Genomic DNA, 25,245 nt, shown 5'->3' on the forward strand with positions numbered 1-25,245 from the left:
CCATCCTAGGTGACACTGGGTTTGCCATAAAACTTTGTGTTTTTTTCTTTTTTCAAATTATGGTATCCCCTTTTTGATACAAGAGACATAATTTCCTTAGTAAATAACCTAACTCTCAAAATTATTTAGTTGTCATCCTTGATAATATCCCTTCTTTCCCCGCTCCGTCCACTTTACCAGCACACCTCATCAATTCCATCTCTCAAATATATCCGCCCACTTCTATCTTCCTCGCCACAGTCGTGGCCACCATCACGTCTCCTGAACTCCAGCAACAACCCCCTCCTCAACGGGCTTCTCCACCTCCGGTCTTGCCTTCTTCTAATCTGTTCTCCATCCAGCGACAACACTGACATCGTTAAAGTAGAAATCAGATCCCACTGTTGTCCTTCTTTAAAGACTCTCATTGCTTTCCATTGCCAGAATAAAACCCAGTCTCCTTATGGAGGCCAGCAAGGCTCTGGCTATCTTGGAAATCTTGCCTACACGACTGCCCGCCTTGGCTTTTGCCACTCCAGCCCATGGCTTCTCTCATTTCCTGTCTGCAGAGAGGCCCTGACAAAAGTCCATGTGTAGCCCAAGGTCTTACACATAGCAGGCAATATGTTACAGTACATGCTGACAAGAGAATAAAATAGGAAATAAAGACAGAAAAGTATCTTACTTTTTAGCCAACCAATTTGTTTTCCTCTTAAGGTTGCTGTAAGAAGACATGTTCTATGAGGTTTTAGAACAATTAGGAATCTTGCTTTGAAGCATGGCAAAATATAGGTTGTATACAAAGAGGAAATATGTTGCATAGCCATGTTCCCAGTATGCAGTGGGGTGCCCTGAGTGTCTTCAAGCATTTGTGGTTGTCCTACAGCAAGGAGAACTTCCGGTCAAAGGACAGAGCCCTGGGGAAATTCAAATAATGCAATTTCAAAGGGTTAGGACTTCCCTGGTGGCGCAGTGGTTAAGAATCCGCCTGCCAATGCAGGGGACACAGGTTCGAGCCCTGGTCCGGGAAGACCCCACATGCCGCGGAGCAACTAAGACCATGAGCCACAACTACTGAGTCTGCACTCTAGAGCCCGTGAGCCACAACTACTGAGCCCGTGCACCACAGCTACTGAAGCCCGCATGCCTAGAGCCGGTGCTCCGCAACAAGAGAAGCCCACACACCTAAACGAAGAGCAGCCCCTGCTCACTGCAACTAAAGCCCACGCGTAGCAACAAAGACCCAATGCAGCCAAAAATTAAAACATAAATTAATTTTTAAAAATAATAAAATAAAAGGGTTCTTGGTCAGTAAAGCTATTTGCGTTCAAAGGAAATCCTTTTTGAAGCACTCCTTTCAGAATTCCAATTAGAGACTTGAGACATATCGGCGCATAAATGGAAGAGCTTTAAATTGTAGAACAATATTGAGGTTACTAACACAATACTGTTTGAGCCATCAAATAAACGTTCCACGGTATTTAGTTCATAACACATTTCAAGTTATATCTGTGTTAGTGTGTGCTAATAGTCCTTTTAATGATTCTAATGAGACTTCCTTGCTTGCCAAGCTAGATTCTCATTCCATTTAGCCTGTTATGCTACCATTTATTTTTTCACGGGTTCCCTAAAATTGGTGGTAAGGGAGTCAGTTCTGTCCAGGGCAGCGGACAGTTTGTCTCTGTGACTCTGAATTCACACATTTCTTCCACAAAAGTTTATGAGCACCTGTTGGGTTCCAGAACTAAACCCTGGAGACAAAACTCAACCAAGACACAGTTTACACCTTGCCAGAGTCTATGATCCAGTTAGGGGTGAGCAGGTGATTAGCATGCAGAGTGTAACTGGGCAGGAAAGGGGTTAGAGCAGGGTAGTATGCTCAAGCCTGGCTTCTAAGAGTGTTGTGTTGAAGCTGAGACACAAGGAAAAGTCAGCAGGAGCCAGGAAGAGTAAGAGCACGTGTCCCAGCTCAGAGGAAACAGCCTGAGAAAGACCTGGCGGCATTAGCATCCCACACGCACTGGCCTCCACTGGGTAGGTTACCTTGACCTTGTGGCCTGAGTCTCCAGGATCCCAGGTCCCTCTTCATTCTTAGCTCAGGTAACCTTAGGAACCAGGTTCCTTAGCTTGGGTGACTGAGGCGTACTTGTGCAGTACACCTTTGTGTTCTCAGATTTCAGTTTCAACTGGGAAATCTTCAAGAGGCAAACTCATCCCCCACCACCACAAAAAAAGTTAATAATGTACTTTTTATGTTACTGAGGATAGATTCAAATAAAATGATATGAAGTGAAATATACAGCCAATGAAAACATAATTCAAAAGAAACTTTTTTTTTTTTTTTTTTGCGGTACGCGGGCCTCTCACTGTTGTGGCCTCTCCCATTGCGGAGCACAGGCTCTGGATGTGCAGACTCAGCAGCCATGGCTCACGGGACCAGCCGCTCCGCGGCATGCGGGATCTCCCCGGACCAGGGCACGAACTCATATCCCCTGCATCGGCAGGCGGACTCCCAACCACTGTGCCACCAGGGAAGCCCGAAACTTATTTTAATAACTGGGTTGAACTACTTTAATCTGGGATTTATGAAACCATGTGGGGCTTGAAAGGGTGACTTGAATTTTTTACTTGTATTGTACTGAATTTTACTAGAATAAGCTTCACAGGGGCAAGAACCTTGGTCTGTTTTGCTTCATGGATGTTTCCCAAGTGCCTAGAATACCACTTGGCACACAGTAGGAATTCAATAAATATTTGTTGAAAGATACAAGGACTTTTATGGAGAAATTACATTCTGGGTAAGTTTCCTACATCCTGGACCCTTGATTATCAAGGGTCCATGGTGCTGTAAAGAAGGAGGGGGTAGGGTTCCCTTGGAGTGGGCAGCAATGTTCTAACATTGCAAATAAACCAAAAATGACGTTGGTAAAAGGAGGGGCCTATGGGGCCTATGGTTGCCTCATCAAGGATTTGGGTAGAGCTCTCTTTTTTGGTAAATGTTGTCTATATATGGCAGATGGACATGAGTCTTAGTCTATAATCTCAGGTGTCCTGTAAATCCATTTACTTTCTATTCAAAGTCCTTTCTTGTAGGTTTAGGGGGAATTAGCCCTCATTCATTACTGCGGACACACACACAGCTGTACCAATGTCCCTGGACCTTCCAAGGGTCAGACTGGCTGCCACTGAGAAGCCCATTATTCCAAGGCTTGGTCCTTCCAAGCCCATTGATTCTGTTGCTCTGAAACCATGGTTGGGTCATGAGAGCCACTGTACCAAGGGCCCCAGTATCTCTGGACACCCCATATAGCCATCCTTGCCGAGGTCCTGATAACCTCAAGAAATGCATGGACCCAGCTAATCACAGGACTGCCATCCTTTTTCTCTTTCCAGTCTCCAGGATGCCCTTAAGCACTTCTAGCCCACAAAGTCAGCCCTCTGGCCTATCCTCCCTTCTGGACCCACTGCATCCTCACTTCAAGGAGATCAGCTACCTCTGCCTTCTGCCCTGCAAAGAATGCCCAAGGCAAAAAAACAAAAACAAACAAGAAAAAAAACCACAGCCTGGCTACAGGCATGCAACTAGAATTGGGACAGAGAAAACATAGGAAGAACAAACAAATTATCTCAACTAATTCATCTGCTCATGCAGTACTGTGCAGCCATTTCAATCACTCCTCATTTGCAAGCCAATTAAGAAAACACCCCTAAGAGAAGCCTAAGGACTGGGAACCAAATGCGAGACTGGCAACATTTACACTCTGTGAAATGTAAATAGAAAGCAAGGAAACTTGCTCTGAGCTCACTTTGGCTGAAAGGCAGGGAAGCTCTGTCTTGCCAACACACACTTGAATCTGAAGTGAACTCCCCTGGCTCCTGGGCAAATCTTTCTGGTGTGTGAACCCTTCAACCTTCTGTCATTCCGAGGCTCTCTTCCACTCACACCTCAAACCCCTGGGAAGCTTCTCAGAAACTTCAAAAGTCACTCACTCAGACGCTGCTTTGGTGGTTGGAATATAAATGCTCAAGAGTCTTGACATCTTCTATGGGGAATCTTTAAAAAAAACTTCAAAGAAACAGCTCTCCTGCTTTGAAACGTAAGTAATAAATGAAAGTAATAAATGAAAATAATTGCTCCTTTCTATATGCCTCTGATCTCATCCAGAGGGATGGGTTTATTAAACAGGCCTGTGAGATTGCCAGGGAATTCAGCCACAGGCCTTGGTGAGAGCTTGTGTGGTCACCGGGATCACCTAACCTCTTCCAAAAGGCTTACGTAACAATATGTGGACACCGTCACTTGGAAATCAGGCTTGATTTTTGGGTGGGGTAGGTAGATTATCATTATCCTTTTACAAGTACCAAATCAGGTTTTATAATGAAGGGGGAAAAAGTCTGAAGCACTGTTGTACTTCTGGTATAGCACCTTCCCTCTTTTTTTTTTTTTTTGCGGTACGTGGGCCTCTCACTGTTGTGGCCTCTCCCGTTGCGGAGCACAGGCTCCGGACGCGCAGGCTCAGCGGCCATGGCTCACGGGCCCAGCCGCTCCGCGGCATGTGGGATCTTCCTGGACCGGGGCACGAACCCACGTCCCCTGCATCGGCAGGCGGACTCTCAACCACTGCGCCACCAGGGAAGCCCCACCTTCCCTCTTTTACAGACCATCTTTCTCACACGTTGTGCGTAGAATACAGGATAATGATGGAGTTAAAAAGAAAAGCGTAGAAGTTAGCTAGTGCCCACCCTTCCATTTAAAGATAAAGAAATACCATGGAAGGGTTTTAATTTTGTCCTATACCCACGCATAGAAAAAAATGAAGCAAATGTTCTGAGTCCGCCCTTCAGCTTCATTATCAGTAAAATGGAATAAGAGTTACCTACCTGTATGGTCAGGCCACCCCGGATGGTTCTTCTCTTGCTCTTTGTACATTCTCCGCTCAACTCAACCAGTCCCTGCTTCACCTACACGCTTTTCACAGGAATGTGCTCGCCTCCTGACCCTTAGGCCAGAAGGGCTCCACCTCCTAGTTTATTAAAGGGAAACAAATGCCCTCGTGATAGTCTTAACCTGAGGGCTGTGAGGGACTTGCCTCGGCTGCTGGTTTCCTTGGTAACTGATGAGCCCACCTGACATCAATTCCCCCTATAAATGGGGGAATTCCTCCTTCTCCCCCGAGTAGCAGACTGCTGCCATGTCCTGCCTGCTATCTATGGTGGGGTGTCCCTCCAGGACCTTTTGCTTCAGATGTGTAAGATCCCCTATCCAGTAAACAACTGATGTCTCTGTCGCTGTCTCTGGGCTCTTTCTTTGGTCTTGAGGCCGGGCATCCACAAGGCTTGCAGGCCTGCAGGGTGCAGCCCAACACTACCTCATAGAGCTTTTGAGAGGATTAAATGAAATTATACCTGGAAAAAACAGAGCCCAGTTACTGGCACACAGTAAGTGCTAAATAAATATTAGCTACCAAGGAGATAACTGTAGCTCTGACCCAGTACAGTGGCTCTAAATCCCAAATGAACATCAGAATTATGAGATTTTTTTTTGAAAAATACTCAAGCCCAGGCCCAGCTGCAGACACTCTAAGTCAATTGGTCTGGGGTGGGGCCCAGTTCAGGTACAGTTGAAGATGATTAACCAGGTGATTGGATGTGCAGCCAAGGCTGAAACCCACTGGGGTAGGAGGTCCAAGGATAAGGCCAGAGACTGTGAATCCTTATCAGTGGCTAAATACCAGGCAGGTGGTAAACAGAGACGAAGAGGGAGAGAAGAAAACTCAAAATACTATGGTAAGGTTTTAAAAGAAGCTTGGAAAATGACCTCTATTGTCAAGAGCATGTGTGTGATTGCTACAAAAGATAAATAAAAATGACCAACCTAACTGAGATGAAGCAAGTCTCTTAAAAACAAAGAGTTCTCACCTGTCCGAATGGCTAGGGAGACCTACTGCCGCGGCTGAAAGACAGGAAAACACACCCAGATTAACAAGGGGGCAGTCATTTAATGCAGAAATCCAGTTTACGTAAAGAGACAGGTCAAACGACAGATAGGACTTCTAACAATACTGCATAGCATTACAGGTTAGCTCTTCCATGGTTGATCTGTTTCTCTTATGATTTTGATTCCAGTACAAAGATGAAGAAGAGACTTCAATTAAAAATAAATAAGGCAACAGAAGAATCTCCCTGTGACAAAAAACATCCACAAATAATGCACAAATGTTTGGTGCTGACACAACAAGACACCATTAGGACAAGTTCTGAAGGTGCTGCATTAAATTTAACAAGCATGGTACAATGACAAGAAAATTATACTCGCTTTGTCATGAATCCTTTTGCAAATAGAAATGACTCTTAATTCTTATGTACAAACGTTCTGAAATAAATGGCGATCATACAAATTTTTCCATTGCGGTTTCCTCTTTTTCTGAACCCAGAAATGTTCCACGGCTCTGCTTCCTACTCCTCGCCGTCAAAGCATAAATAGTCATTAAAGCACTTGAATCCACAGTAGTCTTGTCCTTAGAAAGGTATGGAGGTTCTGCATGATTTGACATCAGTCATCCAGAAGGGGCTGGCAGGCAACAGGCTGGAATGTACAAGACCGATTTTGTGCTTGGGATCCTGACTCAAACTCTGCTCCGTCCCCTTCAAGGTTCGTCCGCACTGTGGACGGGCCACCAAGCAGTGGACTTGAGTGTGGACAGTCATACCGTGGAGTCCCTGCCAGACTTTAGATGTGCAATCTTGGTCCGGCTAATAAATGGGTAAGCGATGCAGAGACCTCCAGCTGCCACAATAAAGCCTAAACTGCACCAGGCACAAAAGATAGACCAGCTGTAGCCATGTTCCACATCATCAGGCAGGCTATAAATTAGCTTCGGGAGCCGGTTCAAATCATAGGAGATGCTGGCGGCGTAAGTGCAGAGGGAAATGGTGCAAAATATTCCTATAAATAATACAAAGAGAGCAGGGTGATGGGTTACAGTTTTGCCTGCTACAGGGCAAATGCCAGACAGGACTTCGTAAACATCAGATCAACAGATGAGATGATGAATCCAAATTAATAAAGGACTGACAATTCTTTCACTTGAGTTACTTCATTCAACAAACATTGGCAAAACCTTTATGTGCCAGATTGTATGCTAGGTTCTGGAGATACAGGAGTGAAAAAGATGGAAAAATTCTGATAACTTGAATTATTGAGAATTATCTCAATTAAATTGGTATGTATATTTGAATTTTTTTTATTCTTAAAAACAACATAGTAGAAATTTTAATTATTTTTAAGGAAAAAAATCTATAATCACTCAAACCTAATACAAACAATTTTCATTTCCCTTTGTTCTATACCTGAGTTGACACAGTTTTAGATAGTTGCAATCATCATACCAAGTCTTCCTTTTTCAATTACCATTATCATTAATATTTATCATGTTGCCTGATAATATCTTAAATGAATTTTTACAAGTTTTTTTTAAGGCACAGAGCCTGGCACATTCTTGGGCCTCAAAAAAAATTTTTTTTAATGAATGGATAAAAAGATTTTAAATAATATAAATTAAATCCAGGATGTTGGAATTGTTGTAAAATAGCTGACATCATATATAGGGGATCTATAATTCAACCACTCAGAATGCAGGTAATTTAGGTAGCCTAAGGAAAATGAACAGACCCAAAATTTTACTTTTTTATACCAACACGTTATATATAATTGTCCTTTCAGAACACTAAAATCAGCATTCTGATAAAAATGCTTCAAAAGCCCAAAACACAGGATTTTTACTACTCAAGGATGTAGATGCTTCTATTTCATCACAGTGGACCCCCAAGGCTGCTCCTTTTGGGGGGACATGGGATCACAATGAGGCAGTTGCTGAGCTGAAGGTGGGTAATAAATACAAAAACTGGCACCCAGTCAAGTATCAGAATGTTCCAGTCGGTTCCGAGTTCTACACATGTCTTTTTCATACTTTGGTTCATCCCTGTGTACAATGGAGGTTGCAACCATTTGCTGAAAAATTGCTTTGGTAGCCTTAGGGACCTATGCAGCATCTCCATAGGAAACAGAGACACAGAATTGGGAACTGAAAGGAGAGGGCTAAAAGTAACAGATCTCCACACCCCCCGTTTTGTTTTGTTTTTTTTAATTTTTTTTACATCTTTATTGGAGTATAATTGCTTTACAATGGTGTGTTAGTTTCTGCTTTATAACAAAGTGAATCAGTTATACATATACATATGTTCCCATATCTCTTCCCTCTTGCGTCTCCCTCCCTCCCACCCTCCCTATCCCACCCCTCTAGGTCCACACCCCTTTTTAATAGAGCTTTGGGGATCAGAAGCACTAGCAGAAAAACAAACTGAGAGCAGGCAGCAATTGAGAGGAAATAAAGATCACCTTAATGCCATGTTTTTTTCTTAACGTCATTTTTAAGTGCTAGAATTCTGCCTGCACTCAAATCACCTAAGAACACATTGCCTGAATCCTTTTCCAAGTGTGCATTTAGAAATGTTTTAAATTAAAAGGACACTTGGTCTGAGGTGATTTGATATCTCCTACTCTTTGCCGAATTCTACTTTTAGACTCTAAAGTGATTCTGTTTTTCTAAAAAGGATAAAATCTTGTTTTCTGACTTCTTGCTCCAAATTGTTATGGTAAACACATCATTTTTTGAGTTCTTCAAAGGAAGATCATGATGGAAATAATTCTTTCATAAAGGAATAGCACAGTCAAAAACAGAATACTCTGCTTTTTTCAAACCTTGTGAACAGCAAATGTTCTTACATTTACATGAATGCTTTCACTGGCCAAAACAAAGACGGTGTTTATATATAACAAGGTCCTTATAATGAATGCTGGTAATAGCACAATAAAGCAGTTAGAAAAATCTGATCTCTGGAGTATCAAGAGGTAAAACAGAATAATAGAACAATAACCTGTTCACAGGAAAAACAACTCTTCTGCATTTAACTGTCTGCACACAGCTGAATACCTAAAAGCGAAGCTGTTTTACAAGTAACGTAGTTTTAATGACCTCTGAAAGCTTGAATTCAAACTAAGACTCTTAAGCATATTTTCGTGTCCAAATGCCTTGGGCTGGGATGCAGGGAATATGTATTCTGGTCCCCAGCACTACATCTAATCACTGTGTGACCTTGAAATTACCTAATCTCTCTGAGCTTCATCTAGGGGGAAAAAAATGGGGGATTTGGTTCCTCAAGTCCCTTGCAGTGTCAAATTTCTGTGACTCTGTTATTCCATAATATGGCATTGAGCAAGGACATTTCCCCAAATTTCCTAGTGAATCTAGTACTTGGTATTATGCAGCTAAATAAAAAACTGAATGTCGGATTTTTCTTTCTGCACGTACTCTTTTTGATTTTATACTAAACATTGATTTTATTAGCACCTCTTCCCTGCCAACTCCATAAAATTGCTTTTGGTGAAATGAATTTTAGCATAACAACACCAGTTCATACGGAATAGAAAAAGATAAGAAAAACCTAACCTGAGGATTTAACTTCAGGATGACTTTCTATGCCCTGAGTGTCATGAGTAGTTGTGCTTTCCCAGGGAACTTAGGTTGTGCTTACCTCATGGACACTGTGAATGATGTCACTAATAGAATGTCTTTTTTTGACTGAGTTGCCAGAGAGCTGAAACTCCCCTAAAGCTAAATTAGTGGCCCCCCAGGGGCAAAAATTGGGGACTTCATGGCATGCTTTTTGGCTACCAATCTCACCCTTGGATCCATCTTGCCCTGCAAACCTGATGGCTCCTTTGTCTTATTTGTATCCCTTATTTGTATTTATTTTATCTTGAAATATTATATACATCTCTGTGCCACTTAAGTTCTTTTAAGGTTAGGGCATCGCCAAACTTTGATGAAAACCTGCTTTATTTCCTTCTGCCTTTACTCACTCAGCTGAGATGGAGGGGTGGGGGAGGTTATGGGAGCCCATAAATATGCCTGATGTCTGCCCCTCCCCGTCCCACAAATGTCCCCAGAGACTGCTCTCTAAGGACATTTTTTCTCCCTCCAAGATGCTCTTGAAGTAGTTCTGAGTGAGAGAAAAGCCAAGATGAACCGAAGAGCATATCTAAGAATTTCCCCTTTCTGGACCCTCACATATCTAAGGAAGTTTGCAAATACAGAGCTGCCATAGCTGTTATCTGTGGGATGGGCAGGACTGTTTGATTATTACAGAGAAATGTAGGGAGAGGAGACAAAGCAGTGTTTCCAATGTATGCAACTAGCTTTTGTAAAAGAGGCCTAACCCATTCAAGATCTCTTAATAAGGGGAAAGAAAAACCCTTCTAACTTTGAAGACACTAAGGAAGTGTCTAAAGGATGAAGACATCTTTGTTGTAGCTAGATTAGTAGTCTTGGGTCAATTTTGATCCTGCAGAATTCTATTTTAGTTCCATATGCATGTCTTACAGTCCTCGTGTGTATTAGTTTGCTCGGGCTGCCTTAACAAAGTAGCAGCAGACTGGATGGCTGAAACAACAGAAATTTACTTTATCACCATGCTGGAGGCTAAAACTCTGAGATCAAGGTCCTAGCAGGGTTGGTTTCTTCCAAGGCCTCCCTCTTTAGCTTAAAGATGCTGGTCTTCTCCCTGTGCCTTCACAGTCTTCCCTCTGTAACTATCTGTGCCCAAGTTTCCTCTTCTTTATAAGGACACCAATCATATTGGATTATGGCCCACCTTAATGACCTTATTTAGTTTAATCACCTCTTTAAAGACCCTGTCTCCAAATACAGTCACATTCTGAGGTTCTCGGGGCCAGAACTTCAACGTATGAATGGCAGGGCGGGGCGGGAACACAATTCAGCCGATAACATTGTGTGTGTGTGTGTGTGTGTGTGTGAGAGAGAGAGAGAGAGAGAGAGAGAGAGAGAGAGAGAGAGTTTGTGTGTATGGTCAATGTATGAAGTATGTTTCCATCCCTTTTACAGGCCTAAGCAAGATTTTATTATATTAAGTGTTATTTAATCAGTGATTCAAGAATTATTTATAAGCATCTACTATGTTCCAGACCCAGTTCTGATTACCTTAGAGGTAGTTAAGTTGAATGAGTTCTTGACGGTCACAGCCGTCACTGCTTTGACGCTGATGTGATCAGGAGCCCCAAGTGTTCTTTCCACTCACTTCCCAGCATGCATATCAGGGAAAAGGAGTAGAGACCCCTGGACTTCCTGTAAGTTCCACATGGAGCCTAATAGCACCGAGGACATGGAGTGTGCAAAACCTGCTTAAGAAAACTGAGTTCTGGGCTTCCCTGGTGGCTCAGTGGTTGAGAGTCCGCCTGCTGATGCAGGGGACGTGGGTTCGTGCCCCGGTCCGGGAAGATCCCACATGCCGCGGAGCGGCTGGGCCCGTGAGCCATGGCCGCTGGGCCTGCGCGTCCGGAGCTTGTGCTCCGCAACGGGAGAGGCCACAGCAGTGAGAGGCCCGCGTACCGCAAAAAAAAAAAAAAAAGAAAACTGAGTTCTGCAATACAGTGAGTTCTACACACCTAAGAACCAGCTCATCCTAAATTACCTCCTGTAGGATTTACCTAGATGGCAAGTTATTTCAGATAATGTTGCTTTCTTGTCAGTAGCAATCTAGTTAATGCAAGATATGGGATGAGGCCATGGAAAGATAAGGTACCAGCCTTGCATTTCAAAAGTTCAAAATCTAATGGTCATTCCTGAAAAGCCACGAGGAGAGAGGTCTTCTCTCCTCCCTTCTTCTCTTAGACATTTCCTTCCCTTTCCCTTCTCCCCTGACCAGCCAGGAGTTCCCTTGGGCTACCACCACTGATACTCTTCAGCTCAGCTGGTGGCGCCAGGAGAGAGGGGTTTATGTCCCAAGCTCAGTCCTGGCTACTGCTGGTAGCATCTTCAAAAGGGTGAGTAATTACTTGTTCTGAAGAGTGCTGTATGCAGCGACTTTTCTTATAAAATATTAAAAGGTGTTCCGCCAAAGTTCTTCATTAGAAGATACAGTGATATCACAGAATTACAAGACCGGAAAGGATATTTTTGGATCAGAAGAGAAATAAATTTATGCTGCCATCCCCGATCATCAACCTAATTTCCTTCCCTAAACCTCATGGTGCCCGTGGCCAGCTGGTATGGTGTAGTTAGGTTAACGGCCCACTCTTTTGACCATCCTCTTTTGATGTGCTTGAAAGGTGGAAAGGAGTGGAAGTTGCTTCACCCTGGTTAGCCTGCTTGATAAATAACATAGCTGCAACACCCAAAGACATAAACATTGATTTTTTTTTTTCCACTCCTTCAAAAGATGGCCTGCCCATCATTCTGGCCTCTTTGCAATTCCAGAAAAAAACCGCCTCAAGCTACTTTTCACACAGATTGCTCAAAAAGCCATTGCTATGTTGCCTTAACTAAATGCCTGGGCAGGACTAGTAGAGGCAGACAACACTTTTTAAAAAAATCAAATCCAAGACCCACAATCTGCAATTAACTAAATCCGAAAAACATCTGATCTTTTTCCGAAAGATTGCAGCAATCTCACTGACCGGCAAATCTGGCCTGATGTGACATAGGCTATTTATAGTCCTTATTGACCCCACCTAGTGTGAATATTCATGTGTTTGGCTGCAGAAATGTTAATGTATACTTGATTTCAGACCCTGCTCAGGGTGTTAGATAATATAGAATATATGCACTATATTACCTTTCTAAAATAAAACTTAAAAATCCTGAATTCCAGGGACTTCCCTGGTGGTGCCGTGGTTAAGAGTCCACCTGCCAGTGCAGGGGACTGGGGTTCAAGCCCTGGTCCGGGAAGATCCCACATGCTGCGGAGCAACTAGGCCCGTGCGCCACAACTACTGAGCCTGTGCTCTAGAGCCCGTGAGCCACAACTACTGAGCCCATGCGCCTAGGGCCCGTGCTCTGCAACAAGAGAAGCCACCACAATGAGAAGCCCGCGCACCACAACAAAGAGTAGCCCCCGCTCGCCACAACTAGAGAAAGCCCGCACTCAACAACAAAGACCCAAGGCAGCCAAAAATAAATAAATAAATAAATAAAAATCCTGAATTCCAAAATGCACCTGGTCCCAAGGGCTTCAGATACGGCATTAAGGACCTGTAGTTTTAGGTCATAATCAGTGGATACCCTAGAGAATTCAATACACCTACAGAGGAGTCTTTGTTTTAATTTGAATGTATTGAAGCAAAACAATGGGTGGCCTAGCGTGTTACTGGTCCCTGAGCTTTGCTGGGGCAGCCTGGGCTGTCTCTTCTTTCTCTACTGACCCGAAGGCCCTGCCTCGTCGGCAGTGGCCACTCAGGGCACAGCCTATGAAGGGGAATGGAGGCCCCCATCAAGGGAGGACCAAGCTTTATCCAATTTTTGAGACTCCCAGTATATTAAAAGGTAATTAAAACCCTACTACAGAGACATAAAAATTGTATTTAAAAACATTTGCACTGAATAAATTAACCTTTTAAAATATTTATATTTCTAACAAATGATAATCATCATACTAGCACAACAGCAGTCTAATAGAATGCATCATTTAAAGCTGATGGAAATACTCGCAGTGCCTGGAGGCAGTGTGGTCTGGTAAAGGGCAGCCCCTCACTGTTGGATCATGAGTCTTAGTCCTCTGGATATGCCTCCGAGACGGTGTGTGTGTAACTTCAGAGGACATGAGGCCAAAAGGCTACATTTGAGGCTCTGTGCCCCTGGCCCTGCTGGAGGACCCCCTTGAGAGGCCCCAGGGAATTAGGGACGGGAAGTGACAGTCAGCAGCCCTGCTGCTCCACGTGTGGGTAATCAAGAGCTGTCAGTATGCAATAAGGCATAAGGAGAGAGATTGTTTCCAAGTTTCCATTTTAACATCTCAAACTGTCACATCACTGATGATCTTCATTGAAGGTTTGGCTAATAAATTCAGGTAGAGAATGAAGATGCCAGCGCCTCAGAAGAGGCCAAGTTTAGCAACAAAAATCTGTGGGGTGATGCCGACTAAGACTGCTGAAGACACTTCTGCTTCATTAAAATCAATTCTTTTAACCCTTATTTGCTCTCATCTCCTGCTGCTGCGTGGGAAGGTCCTACAGCTAATTTATCTCATGCAATGGATTAACATCATTATCTCGGTGTTTACAAAGGAAATGGAAAGGGATTATTTGTAGTAGCAAAAATGAAACAAACCTCCCTAAATCCCACAGTAAGGGAACACAACGCGGCAAATCTACTCCATGGAAGAACATGCAGCTATTAAAAGCTATTAAAAACCGAACACAGAACAATATAAGGCCACTGGGAATGCTTACAGTATGATGATAAATGGAAGCCCAGAAAACAAAATATTCAGTACTTTCCATGTGATGATGGTGGCAAACATTTTTACTTTCCTTTTTTTGTTGTTGTTGTTGTTTTATTTTTATTTTGAAATAATTGTAGACTCACATGCAGTTGAAAGAGATAACACAGTGAGATCCTGTATACCCTTCACCCAATTTCCCCGAATAGTAACGTCCTGCACAACTCTAGTATAATAGCACAACCAGGAAACTTACGATGATACAATCCATCCACCTTATTCCGATTTCACCACTTTTACAAGCACTCACTCACTTGTGTGTGTACTTAGTTCCACGGAATGTCACCACGTGTGCAGATTATGTGGCCACCATCACAGTTCAGACACAGACCATTTCCATCACAAGGATGCCCTGAGCTACCCTTTTAGAACCACAGCCACTTCTCTCCCTTTTGTTGTTGTTTTTAGTGAGACAAAGGCTTGGGCAAGATTTGGTCCAGGATAAGGAAAATAGTTTAACAACTAATTTTTCAGATGGTGAGATCTATAAGTGAGTTTTCCCTTTATTCCAAAAAAAAAAAAAATGTTGTTTGGGCAATCAAAAGTAAAAAAAAAAAAAAAAAAGAAAAAAAAGCCAGTGTTATGTGGTAGGTCTGTCCACCCTTCCGGACTGGTCATCAAACTTCAAGTTTATAAGTTTAGGGTATTTTGGGGTTGCAATGGGTTTTTGCTACTATGGCTATTGTTCTGCTTGTTTTGTTTTTAACAGTTGCACAGGGGCTTTTGATGATAAATCCTGCTGAGCCCTGAGCCAGTCTGGCCCAGAGTTACACAGATGGCTCAGGAATGAGGGCTGAGCAGGGGAAGGTGGGGCTGGCTTAGGAAACTCAGCTCCTAGCTCTCCTCTGAGCCAGTGCAAGACTGAACTCCCACCCTCCTTTCATTTAAAACCAAACCAGCCCCTCTGCCTCCCAAAAAACGCTCACTGAGCCTGACTTTTATGGTCCTGTGATTTATTTTCGTGCCAACAATTGTTTGATATCTAAGAGCATCCTAAATTATTCATGCATTACGCCCATTACAAGGGTCCTTTAAAAACTACTGCTACTGAGGCTTTTGTCTGGCCCTCAGCTCCTTTCATTTTCCTGAGGATGCTATGTGGGGCCTTTCCAGGGCTGGGGGGTCGTGAATACTTCTTTTTTTTTTTTTTTTTTTTTTCGGTACGCGGACCTCTCACTGTTGTGGCCTCTCCCGTTGCGGAGCACAGGCTCCGGACGCACAGGCTCAGTGGCCATGGCTCACGGGCCTAGCCGCTCCGCGGCATGTGGCATCTTCCCGGACCGGGGCACGAACCTGTGTCTCCTGCATTGGCAGGCGGACTCTCAACCACTGCGCCGCCAGGGAAGCCCGTGAATACTTCTTTGATGTATATGAGGACAAGAGTTAGAAAAATGGAGGCCCAACTAATAAAGGAAGGGAAGAAAATGGGGGGAGATATTTCATGACCATTAAGCTTAAAGAAATCCCCTGGGCAGCACAGGCCTCTCTGATTCTTTGACACCCTCACCTGTTCATTCTACACCCTGGATTTTTTTTTTTTATATTTATTCATTTATTTATTTGGCTGTGCCGGGTCTTCGCTGCTGCATCCAGGCTCTTAGTTGCTTGCAGCATGCAGGATCTAGTTCCCTGACCAGAGATCGAACCTGGACCCCCTGCATTGGGAGCGTGGAGTCTTAACCGCTGGACCCCCAGGGAAGTCCCTACACTTAGGATTTTAATGAATCCTTTAGGCAGGCACCCTCCCAATGGCTGGTCTTGAAGGTTCAAATCCTCCTCCAAAACCTCAGAAACTAGAATTTTAGCCTCCCTGGGCTACAGTCCTGCAGCCTCTCTGTATTCACCCAAGTCTGGAAAACTTAAGTTGTTTTTCTGCTAAGAATTATTCAAAGGCCCAGTGACTTTTGAATGCTCTATTGGGATGCTTACAATGATTATCCGTTATTCCAGGTCACTGCTGGTTACAGCGCCATCTCATGGGGTCGGAAAGGGGCCGACAGGACTTAGAAGGAAAGAAGGACCTCTGTCTGTGAACTGGGTTACAGAAGCTGACTGGTTGACCAACCAGAAGGCAAAGCACCACCTACCTGTCAGCCCTGAAAGACAGAGAAATGGTGCCAGGCACCGAGGGGTGCTGCAGCCTCCAGGGAACACGGGCTTGAGTGAGTGACCATGACAGCGAGCAGTGCTAGAAACCCCAGTCGTGGTCGCTTGAGTAACAGAACTCCAGAGAAGCAGGAATAAGCTTATTCAAAACGGCTACACATGGGCTTCCCTGGTGGCGCAGTGATTGAGAGTCCGCCTGCCGATGCAGGGGACACGGGTTCGTGCCCCGGTCCAGGAAGATCCCACATGCCGTGGAGCGGCTGGGCCCGTGAGCCATGGCCGCTGAGCCTGCGCATCCGGCGCCTGTGCTCCGCAACGGGAGAGGCCACAACAGTGAGAGGCCCGCGTACCGCAAAAAAAAAAAACAAAAAAAAAAAACGGCTACACATCTAGAGTACTATTACTCTGATGCTCAGCGTACTCTGTGAAACTGTTAACTTGCCATTCACTAATCACAGACACAATTTTCTGGGGAAAAGCAGGAGGAAAGATTTCTTCCCCACAGCCACCTTCAGTCAATTTCAGCCATCAACTCAGCTGCTGACTCCTTCTTAGACAAAGATGTTCTTCACTCGACAATCGAAAAGACCGTAGTCGTGTCTCCACACACCCCCTTCCAATCTCCTGATTTAACAGCAAGTCACTCCTCGGCGTAAAACCTTCTGGTGGCTTCCACCACCCTTAGATTAAAATCCAAGCCCCTGCCTGCTTCTCCACCTCATGGGATGCTGTCCTCTCCTTCCCTGCCCTCCGGCCACACTGGTCTCTCTGTGGCTCGAAACACATACGTCAAGCCATCCCTGCCTTAGGCCTTGGCACCGTTCCTTCCTCTGCCCGCAGCGCACTCCCTATGTGGAAAAGGGTCCCCTACGCCACCTCGTTTATCTTCCTCACAGCTTTTATCTCTATCACAGATTATTATTTGTGTCTCCCCACAACAGAAAGGGAGAAGGATTTTGTCTGCCTTAATCATTATGTGTCTTTAGTATGTAGAGAAGTGCCTGGTCCATAGTAAGTCCTCACAAAATATCTGTGGAGTGAAATGAATGAATGTTTTTGTGTAAAAATGACACCAATGACTCCATCACTAAGAAATAGACTTTGAGTTAACCTTCAGCCCAGAGGCGTGGGCTGTGCTAAGCTATCACCCTCTCCTGGAGGGCTCCTGAGAAGCAATGGCCCATGTTTGCCAAGGGTCCACACCAGGGTTAGGGGCACAATAGGAAAGAATGGGACAGAAAAATCATACCTGCCTCATATGGAGATTAAACCCAAGACATTTCCATCTAACCTTGTAACGGGCCACAATGGGGAAATCAGGGCTGCGTTTTTAACACTGTTGTTTTCTTTAAATTCTATATTACCCACCAAAGCCAAATGACCTTCTGGTTGCTTTTCTCACAAGTAAAAACAAAATTAATGGAGAGATAACAAAGTGAAGCTAGCTGCCTGCAGAGAGGCCTTTGCTTTTGCTGGGAGAAGTGTCAGAGGGGTTCCGCGTACCTGTCATGAGGAAAAGGAGTCCGGCCACATGCTGGGTCAGGCTTTCCTCCCAGAAGAAGCTGACCATGGCCACAATGCAGCCACAGAGCAGGACGGCCACAGCCATGCCCAGGAAGCCAGCAGTGATTCTTCTTAAATCTAATCTCAAAACACAAACATTCAAAATAATAAGCAGAAGAAGGAGCGTTATTGAAAATTCGAGAAAGAAGAGCTTTGTATATATTGTGAAAACTAATACGTTACATGGACAGGTGTAGGGTCTTCAGGGCCACGGTGATTTAGGAAATAAACTTCCTAGGTATTTCATAAGAGGACAGATGGGGTGTAACAAGTTGAGGGGTCAGCATCTACCCTCCCTGAGTCCATGGAGAAGTCCATATCAAGTAGAAAATAGACCAGAGGACACCAGGGTAAACAAGGGTAATAGGTAACAAGTTACTTAGTAAACTGAGAGTGAGGAAGGTTTGCAAAAGGTCTGTATTATCCTCCAAGGAGCAACAGAATCATAGGTCACCACCACTGTAGTGGCTGTAATTAATCTGACTTTGGGGAAAGAGCCTAAAAACTGAGATATAGTGAAATATGGTTTTACCTGCTCACCAAGGATGCCAATTACTTTATTTTTAAGTTATACTTCCTCCTGCCTATTTTCAAAAAGGATTTGAGAAAGTGAAGGCAATTGTAACTGAAATAGGGCCCAAGATGCACATATAGGACACCTACTCATTAAGGCCCTCTTCCCTTAAACAAAGGCCCTACAACCCAAGCTCCCAAGTACCCAGGTTAAGAAAAGGCTGTTCCCGTGGGCCAAGCGCCACTGTACACACAAGAAGTTTGGTCACAAAACACGACTGTGATCACTGGGCCAGGAACCCAGGCCCTCGCCCACCTTCTAGGCCAAACCAAGAGGTGGACTGGCTGGATGTATGGGTACACTTCCACTCCAGTTGCCCACCCTCCTGCTATTTTGATTTTTCCCTCCCTCTTTTTTTTTTTTTTTGAATGAAGCTAATTTTAAAACTCGTGAACTAAATTTCTCTGATCCTTATTAGAGCAACAGATCCCAAACATAATTCTGCTGCTGAAGCCAGTGAACAGGCCTAGGCAAGGTGGACTGTGCACACCCGCACACACATAGAGCCAAGACCAGAGGCACACCCCGCTCTGTGAGCGTGGGCTGCTCTGCGAAGGTGCCCAGGCAGCCACCACCTCACTGTGTGTTCCTGTGGCCTCTGGCAACTCAGGATGATGTATACAGGGTGGATCATGGTAGCTTTCAGTCTTGCCCTTGTCACACGTGGTCCATCCCTTTCTTTTAAAGGGATTTCTCATTTCTAGCTCAGAGCATCTAAACTGAAGCAGGGCATTGCAGCCTAGAAGGGGCAGTGTAGACCACCACAGAGCTAGGGGTCATGGGCACTGATCATTTAAATGTTTAATATTAAGGTGTAAGTCGTTTTGAGACATCCAGTGTGATCACAGCTCAGTCACCATTCTCTCACAACCTCCTAAACTCCCTGTGGTTCGAGTTTTATTTTCTATGGCCATTAAAAGGCACAAGGTTCGGATATAATCCACATGGGATTTGCCTTAGTACCAGATATGCTAAGCTTATCTGGTAAACATGGTACAGATCACCAAGTGTGACTTTCTTGGAAAAAGCCATGCCTGAGGCTGCTGAAAGCATCTTTCCATGAGAACCTCAGAGAGGATTAAGAGGTGAATGCTCAGTACTGTCTCGCTGGGTAGTAACAGGGTACAAACTCTTAGAGTAAAGAGATAAGGTTCTTTTTCAGGACCCTGTGATGATCTTTTCTTGCCTAAAACCAGTGACTATGTGGCTTTCTGCATAGATGATTAAGGCAAAGAACTCCAAACACACTCATAAAGAATTAAGATGTAAGAACACTTACATAAGGCTCTAAAATCTGCTGAGAAATGACCATTAAGATCAGCCAGCAAGAAATAATTTTCAGGAAGTCATACTACTCAGAAATAAACCACATTTTAGCCAATGACTTCCAATTCCTAAATTTGCCAACCATAATATTTATAATATTATACCACTGCTGTGGGCAATATCTTAAGAGCTTCCATTTACATGTTTGAGATTCAAAATAGAGCCCTTTGATGTGTAGAGAGACTTGACTTTACAAAAGGAAACTCTACTTGGCTTCCTGTAATGACTTTGGTCACCAAACAAGATCACTGAAGTCCTTGCGTTGATTGTACTGGAAATGACAATGTCAACCTCTGATTAGGGTAAACACTGAAAAGGATTAGGCCTAGTTTTTTGCTTTCCTGAATTATCTATCCCTAGGCAACATGAATTGATAGTTTTCAGGTAAATATCAGTCCTCTTTGGTGTCACACTGCACAATCCTTTCTACAGTTTCACATTTTCCTGACAGTAAAAAAAGATAGCTCCTGCCTTCGGGATGTGGAGATAACAGACACCTTCTGAGAAAATTACAACATACACTCATAAAGATATTTTAGCAGAAATACCAAGGTCTAAGATAGACACAGTAACTAAAATGAATATTGGATAAAGAAAACTAAAATAACACACCTAAGGTATAGTCTCCTTGGTTTACTAAGACAAGCGCCAGATCAGAGCCTTGTACCACACGGCTTGGTAAAGAATGCACTCGGAAGGTGGCTTGTATACCGATGCCACAAGGACAGACACACTCACTGCACTGTCTCACAAAGCCCCACGCCTGACTCTCACACATCTGATCGGCAAACAAGTTGTGACCATGGCACAGTGAAATGACTCTCTGAGTCTCTGACCAAGTTGGATGGGGTCCAGAGGCCCACGTAGGATAGCACAGCATCTTTCAGTCCAAATCTGAAAGGGCTGGTGGGAATGCTTTTTGTTCAGAAAGACACCATTTCCTCTCTGACCCTCTCTGACCCTTTCCCAGAAATACTCACGAAGCAGGTGCCATTCATCTTGCTGGATTGTCTTGGTCAAATTGAAAGGAATGTTTCGTAAGCGTATCGGCTGAGAAAAGTGGTACTTGATAGCTGTACATCGCTGTGCAATACCTTGAAGGAAATAAGAAATGTGATTTACTAGTCTGTGCACTTGTAATAGAATTCTGGAAACTGAAGGCAGGATAATGCATCCTAAACTGGGTTGAAGGGGCAGGGGATAGGAATATCTTGATTATCCTCATTAATAGAGACAAGTCAGAGTAGTAAGACCCAAAACATGAAATAATTTTTTAAATCATGTTTCATTTTTGAATGTATTGAATTTGATAAGAATCTAAACTCCCCTAATTGTTTTTTCAATGTTGAATCTGTATTAACTAAACACAAAACTCCTCAAGGAGAAATGGCCTAAAAGTATACAGATGATTGGGAGAAATCAGCTTGGAATCTGAACACAGATAAATTTCACGCATCCAAATTTGATCCAACCTCAAACTCTCAAATGGGCTAAATCAAAAAGTATATCAGGAAGTGTGTTATTTGGAAACTGGAAGACATTTTTCAATAAAGAGCCTTCTACGTGGTGGTTTAAATACTGATTAGGTCTCTAGACAGCCCACGAGAGCCTAAGTAGCCCTACAGCAGCTGATATAATTCCTTAATACACATTTTACTGATCGGAATTCTAGGTTCTAAGACAACGGGTAATATTAAAAGTAGAAAGGAGAAAGAAATTTTTTCCTCCCTTTTCTGGGTGTAGGCACAATACTTTGAAATGGGCAAGTATCCACCGCTTTATCTAGTATCTTCTCCTACCTTCCCTCTCAATCCATGCTTTTATTGCATAAATTAGCACAGGCCTATTTTTCCCCTAAAGTCTTCTGAATCCCATGAAAGTATCTATCTTCCTGTCAAATTAAAATGAAACAAAACTTCCTTCTTTCCTTGTAAATCACCTTGGCCCGCTGTTTGGATAAATGCAATCTGATTAGATTAATTTTAAAAGAGCTGTGAGTAAATGTTAATCTTTTAACTCCAACAGCTGTTAAAAAATATTCTCATAGATGCAAATAAATCTGTAATTGGTGGAATTTGAGTAAATGTAATTAATAAAGTGAAATTTTTTAAAAATCAGGCATTGAAAGGGGAGATTAGTATTTGAGCACAGTTAACATCATGAGCCACTTAGTCCCTGATGTGAAGGCACCGACAGGATCATCTCCCTTGTTTCTCAATCATCAGTATGCATAAGAATCACCTGGGAAGCTAGTTTAAAAAGTAGACTCCTGGACCCAACCCAAGATATTCTGACTCAAAAGATTTGGGATGGAGCCAGGAACCTGATTTTTAACAAAATATCCCAAGTAATGCTGATGCAGGCAGCTGAGAAACACTACCCAAGACTATCTCTGCTTTTTTGGAAGGTTTTTTTTTTTTCCTTATGAAACCACAGATTCTCTCAGCTCTTTTTATTTTTCTCTTTGTTGTTTCAACATAGGCCCCTGGCAGTGGTTGTGAGGTCTAAGGTGTATAAGTTCAGCGTTTACATATAAGTTATGTGTTTATAAGTCAGAAAGTGCCTGTGCTTACAAAGAGCAAATTATCTGGTCTGAGAATAATAAAAGATAACAGACTGCATTAATAGCTCTCATTTGTGTTTTTCAAAACTGTCATTCCACTTGATACTCATTCTCGGGCTAACCTTGAGGCTCTGTGTAAGCAGGAAGTGAAGGCTAAAGTAGAGTTGAACACATGCCCCAACACGCACACAGAGCCCATTGGCAAGGACTGGGGGACTTATTGGTTCCAGGCAGTTAAGAACACTTCTGTCCAATCATTAGCATCCCACTAAGCTAGCCAAGCAGAGACTTCAGGGGCCCACATATGACAAAGGATACAGACTTTACAGAATTAGTTCAGTAGAGTCACTAAAGGAACAAACAACAACACAAAAACAATAACAAACCCTGAGGAGGAGGGAGAATCTAATATCCAGAGTTGCTATATTATTTTAAATGTCCAGTTTCAATTAAAAAGTATAAAACATATACAGAAAAAGGCTCCTACATAGAAGAAAAATGTCAGTCCATAGAAACTGTCACTGAAGAAGCCCAGACATTGGATTTACCTAACCAAGACTTTCCGTGTGGCATGTGGAATCTTAGTTCCCCGACCAGGGATCGAACCTGCACCCCCTGCAGTGGAAGCATGGAGTCTCAACTACAGACCACCAGAGAAGTCCCGACCCAAGACTTTATATCAACTGTTTTAAATATGTTCAAAGGACTAAAGGAAACCATGTCCAAGGAACTAAACACAAGTGTGAGAATGATGTCTCACCAAATAGAGAATATCAGTAAAGTGATAGAAAGAATGAAAAGAGACAGAAAAAAAACCAAATGGAAATTCTGAAGTTGAAAAGTATAATAATGGAAATTTAAAAATTTACTAGAGGGGCTCAACAAAATTTTGAGCAGGTAGAAAAAAGAATCAGCAAATTTGAAGATAGATCAATTGAGATTATCCAGTCTGAGGAGTATAATGGGAGTCCCAAAAAGGAGGAGAGGGAAAAGGGGACAAAAAGAATATTTAAAGAAATAGTCATCAAAAACTTCCCAAATCTGATGAAAAACATGAATCTACACATCTAAGAAGTCTGATGAAGTACAAATAGAATAAACTCAAAGGGATCCATATCCAGACTGTTGAAAGCCAAAGACAGAGAATCTTGAAAACGGCAAGAAAAAAAGTAATGTATCATGTATAAGAGCTCCTCAGAAGATTAGAAACTGATTTCTCATCAGAAAACATGGAGGTCAAAGGGAGTGGAATGACACATTCAAAGCACTGAAAGAAAGATTATCACCAAGAATTCTATATTCAGCAAAGCTATCCTTCAGAAATGAAGGGAAAATGAAGACATTTCCAGTTAAACAAAAACTGAGAGTATGTGTCACTAGCAGACCTGCCCTACAAGAAATACTAAAGGGAGTCCTTCAGGCTGAATGAAAGGACAGTAACTGAATCCACATGAAGAAACAAAGAACATTCGTAATGTTACAACACAGGTAAACATAAATGGACTAAAATATAAATAGACCAAACACTCCAACCAAAAGCAGAGATTGGCGTTATAGACAAAACAACATGATCCAACTATGTGATGTCCACTAGAGACACACTTTAGATTCAAAGACACAAGTAGGTTGGAAGAAAAAGGATGGAAAAAGATATACCATGAAAACAGTCACCAAAAGAGAGACGGAATAGCTATACCAACATCAGGCAAAATAGACTTTAAGACCAAAAGTGTTATTAGAGACAAAGAAAGACATTTTATAGTGATAAAAAGGTCAATCCACTAAGAAGATATTACAACTATAAACATATTTTATCCGCTTACCAACAAAGCCCCAAAATACTTGAAAAAACTGACAGAATTAAAGGAAGAAATAGACAATTCAACAATAATAGTTGGAGACTTCAGTACTCCACTTTCAATAATGGTGGAACAACTAGATAGAAGGTCAACAAGGAAACAGAAGATTTGAACAACACTATAAACCAACTAGACAAAACACACATCTATAGACCACTCCACCAAACAGCATTATACATAATTTTCAAGTGCAAATAGAACACTCCCCAGCATACCCCATATTTTAGGCAATAAAACAAATCTCAATAAATTTAAAAGAAAGTCATACAAAGTATGTTCTCTGACCACAATACAATGAAATTAGAAATCAATAACAAGGAAATTTTGGAAATTCAGAAATTTGTGGAAATTAAGTAACACACTTCTAAACAAACAATGCATCAAAAACAAATCAAAAGGGAAATTTAAAAACACTTTGAGATTAATGAAAACAAAATCACAATATATGAAAATTTATAGGATGCAGCTAAAGCAGTGCTTACAGGGAAATTTATACCTGCAAATGCATACATTAAAAGAGAAAGTCTCAAATCAATTGCCTAACTTTCCACCTGAAGAAATTAAAAAGAGAAGAACAAACTAAACCCAAAGCAGAAGGAGAGAGATTACATAATTAGAGTGGAAATAAATGAAGTAGGGACTAGAAAAATAAGGAAAATTTAAAAAAACAAAACTTGGTTCTTTGAAAACATTAATAAAATTGACAAATCTTTATCTAGACCATTTAAGATAAAGAGAGAAGACTCAAGTTACTAAAATCAGGAATGAAACAGAAGACATTACTAACCGTCTTACAGAAATAAAAAGTGGTATAAGAGAATACTGTGAAAAAATTATATGCCAACAAATTAGATAATACAGATTAAATGATAACTTCCTAGAAAGACACAAATTATCAAGACTGACTCAAGAAGAAATAG

At 42.5% G+C, this 25,245-nt stretch overlaps 1 protein-coding gene across 1 annotated transcript in view; it reads right to left on the reverse strand.

Annotated features, from left to right (window-relative positions):
* Positions 1-6,683: 6,683 nt before the first annotated feature.
* The window catches only part of TMEM178A (transmembrane protein 178A), a gene marked incomplete at both ends in the record, with an annotated part of 49,576 nt that continues 31,014 nt past the window's right edge, over positions 6,684-25,245 (reverse strand). Inside the window, 3 exons of the mRNA XM_079720576.1 lie at positions 6,684-6,925; positions 17,944-18,081; positions 20,884-20,997. Coding sequence (XP_079576702.1) covers positions 6,684-6,925; positions 17,944-18,081; positions 20,884-20,997 — 494 coding nt within the window. The remainder of the gene's footprint in view (positions 6,926-17,943; positions 18,082-20,883; positions 20,998-25,245) is intronic.

This window comes from Hyperoodon ampullatus, assembly GCF_949752795.1.
Source record: "Hyperoodon ampullatus genome assembly, chromosome: 15".
Taxonomy (NCBI): domain Eukaryota; kingdom Metazoa; phylum Chordata; class Mammalia; order Artiodactyla; family Ziphiidae; genus Hyperoodon; species Hyperoodon ampullatus.